We start from the raw sequence: 3,677 nt of genomic DNA on the forward strand, positions 1-3,677 counted from the left end.
AAATTTCACATGTGGGGTCAATTCTATTCTCAATATTTAGGGTGATTCAACTGCTAGGACTAGTTCAAACGAATGATTAACTCCTTAACGGTCACCAGCATAAAAACAAAATTGTATATATAATAGCTTTATTTTAATAAATTTTTTACTTTTAATTTATTTTCAACAGTTCGTCAATTGAAATTTAATACGATGTCAATATTTTTTTTTGCAAAATATCGAAGTAATTGACTTTACCAATTAATGAACTTAAGAGAAAAAAAAAATTGATTACAAATTAAACTTTACTGGATCGTATTTAGTAATTTATTATAAACATGTAAATTACAATAAGGATTATTTTTTATTTATTTAACATCATAGACCCCGTGTATAACATAATATTAAATCAAATACGGTATTATCTCATACATACAAATTATCGCAGTATATCAATTAAAGAAACTCTGATTACATTATTATAATATAGTTTGCGTAAATAATACACGGGTTACATAAGGATAATACACAGGTTCAGTGATATTTCTGTTATATTTAGTAATTTCATTTGTAGGTACCACCCACTCATCAGATATTCTGCCGCCAAGGAGCAAAACTTTGTATTGTTGTTTTCCGGTTGGAATGGTGAGTGAACCGGTGTAACAAGCACAAGGGACATAACATCTTAGTTCCCAAGGTTGGTGGCGCATTAGCGAGCAAGGGATGGTTAATATTTCCAACAGCACCAATTTCTACGGGCGGAGGCGACCACTTAACTTAAAAAAAAAATTGGGTATCGTAGTTAAATAATTACAATTGAAATAAATAAAAATGTTTTTATTGTAAGGATCAAACAAATATTTGTATCTGGTAGTTGAGCTCTTCCCCCCTCTCGCTCTTCAGTTGAATGTTTGTGAATGTTGAACCGATTCCACCAGCTGTCACTTTCGCCTTGCTTTTTTTATTGTTAAGATCAACAGCTGATATCGCCTGTAAACAAAAAAAAATCAACATAAATACATAAGGAGGTTTTATGGATCGCTTTTTATTGTTATAGTGTATTGTAATTGCATAAAATGTATTATCGTTTGATCAATCATCATGATAAGTTCTTATACGTACTTATATAACTACACTATGTATTTCTATGAATTCCATTATAATATATATTATATAAGTGGTCTACTCGTTAGACCACTTATATAATTTATGTTTATGTTTATACTCGTTAGATGGTAAATAGTGGATAGCTTGCAGATAAGAATAGTTTCTTATTTCCGATCTCTTCGCAGCGAGATTGCTTCAATAGTCCGGTTTTAGCTTTATTATTTAGACATTTTAAATGAAAATAATTTGATATGAATCGTATTACCCAGTTTTTAATCACTGATTCGTGTATTTTCGACGTAAATATTAAGGTATCAATTAAAAACTATAGATCATTGCTAAAAATGTTGTTTAATGGTTGTTACCTTTTCAGTGATCAACATTTTCTCCTAGTAACTAATCATAACGTATTAATATTATTTTATTATTAACCAATCAGATTTCACTGCATTTATTTAGGACTAGTGGACATGTTTCGAGATGGCTCGTTCCTTGTAACAGTGAAATCAAATCGAAATTAAATGAGCAAGTAATCTACACAAATATTTAAAAGCGAAATACCAATCTCCACGAAAGCTACGACATTACAGGTCCGATTAACATTTCGGTTTCTTTTTTGGGAATGTAAACTTTGAACTTTAATGCGGATGATAGGCGTAATTTTCAATAATAATAAAATGAATACAATAAATGTAAAACTATATAAAAGCTTAAAATAATTTAATAAGACATTTACCGACCTTTATCACTCGATTTTCACTGTAGAAAACATTTTTGGTCCGCACCGTGAATGGTATTGAGCCGAGTTTCACGTTTGTAGCATATGCCAATTGAGCGTTAGTACTGGATCCTAGCACCAAGTTGTCCGATTTACAAGAATCTATGTACAAAAATATAAACAGAGCCAGTACAATTTTCGACGCGAGAGACATTTTAAATGCTACCTAACAGTGTTATTTACTTGATTACTTGAGTGATTGTTTTTGATACTGAAAATAATTTTGAATTTTTCAAATATATATAGTGAGTTATCAAATATCTTTCATGATTGATAACGTTTATCAGTAAAATATATTCTGTAAGAGTAAACTCGAATCTGACTAAGAAAAACAATCGTGAAACGTCGAATAGTAAATACTAGCAACCCGCCCCGAATTCGCACGGGTGCAAATTAAAAAAATAAATATATATATTGAGAAAAGCATTTAACAAGAAAATATTAAGTAGGTATTTTAGAACTTCTATTTATTAGTTTAATTATGTCATAAATGAGAAGTATTAATAATAATTTTATTGTAATACATAAATCAGAATGTGTCCACGGCTTGTAGAGTCAAATTTAGATAGTTTTAACTACTGAAGTCAATTTACAACCTTATGGTTAAACCGTCACCCGTTTCGCAGCGAGTGATTTTTTCGTAGCGTTCAATCGAATGATATACTGTAAAAACGATTTCAATCTATATTGAACGTCCAAAGTAACTAACATAATTTAAGGAAATAGTTTTAGAATTTGAGAAAATTGCTTCGCAAATAACCTATTTTATTTTATTAATTATTGATTGATAAAAATTGTAATTATAAATGTACCTTAGAAGGTAGATGTTCTTTTAAAATTTTCCTGTAAGTTTTTTAAGTGAATTATCACAAAATAATGCTGCTGATTATCAAGATTTAAACAGTTGTTATTTATCTTTAACAATGATATCATTCTTGAGATCATTCATCTCCGTAATAGTATTGAATATAATAATATGAATAGCATTGATGTCATCTGTAGCTTGCCCTTATCTTATTTAGTGGAGGTGAACGCTATGTTGATTGAAAAACAAATTTGCCTAATTTTTATGTCAGGCTTTCTGCTTGATGCTGACAAACTTGAATAGACCTTCACTTATAGATTGGTTCTCTACCATCATACGGATTATAATAAATAAATATTGGATAACATCACATACATTACTCTGATCCCAATGTAAGCACTTGTGTTATGGAAAATCAGAAGTAACGACGGTACCACAATCACCAAGACCCAAGACAACAGAGAAAACTAATGAACTTTTTCTACATCGACTCGGCCGGGAATCGAACCCGGGACCTCGGAGTGGCGTACCCATGAAAACCGGTGTACACACTACTCGACCACAGAGGTCGTCAAAACGAATGTATGATAAATAACATAACAAAACTTCTACTAAATATGTTGCACTAAACGTGTTCAACAAAAAGCGATATCAAAGTACAGCAGGAAAAAGGAAACTATTAAAAATGTTGGTGCAATATCATAGTAACATCATAGAACAGTAGTGACTTAAAAAAATGCATTAGGCTCTTAAGGAAATCACGGGCTGAGATGTAGTGACTTTAATTTACTCGTCGTCTATCAGAGAGACCTAAGGGGAGGTCCATACCCCCCCTTAGGTCTGCCAGGCATGAGGCCATCCTCATGCTTTCCTATTAAAGAGGGGTGTGGGTAACGTCTAAGAATTCAGTCAGTGAGGGTTTTTCTCCCCTAAGGCTAACTCCGATCATTGGATACTTTTGTAAAAAAGATCACGGACATCTCCAATCCGTGTCACGGATAGCCATCT

At 31.7% G+C, this 3,677-nt stretch overlaps 1 protein-coding gene across 1 annotated transcript; it reads right to left on the reverse strand.

Annotated features, from left to right (window-relative positions):
* Nucleotides 1–813: 813 nt before the first annotated feature.
* On the reverse strand, nucleotides 814–2,035 carry LOC113403214 (uncharacterized). The gene is made up of 2 exons (XM_026643686.2): nucleotides 1,827–2,035; nucleotides 814–969 (listed from the first exon to the last, which is right to left on the reverse strand). The coding sequence occupies exons 1-2, from the start codon at nucleotides 2,016–2,018 to the stop codon at nucleotides 829–831; spliced, it is 333 nt and encodes a 110-aa protein (XP_026499471.2). The 5' UTR covers nucleotides 2,019–2,035; the 3' UTR covers nucleotides 814–828.
* Between the last annotated feature and the right edge of the window lie 1,642 nt (nucleotides 2,036–3,677).

This window comes from Vanessa tameamea, chromosome 6 (genome assembly GCF_037043105.1).
Source record: "Vanessa tameamea isolate UH-Manoa-2023 chromosome 6, ilVanTame1 primary haplotype, whole genome shotgun sequence".
Lineage (NCBI taxonomy): Eukaryota > Metazoa > Arthropoda > Insecta > Lepidoptera > Nymphalidae > Vanessa > Vanessa tameamea.

Bases quoted from the DNA above. Each gene is read 5' to 3' on its own strand.
- LOC113403214 (XM_026643686.2), bottom strand. From the start codon at position 2,018: ATGTCTCTCGCGTCGAAAATTGTACTGGCTCTGTTTATATTTTTGTAC. The intron at 970-1,826 runs GTCGGTAAATGT...TTTTGTTTACAG, and splicing joins GTGAAAATCGAGTGATAAAG to GCGATATCAGCTGTTGATCT.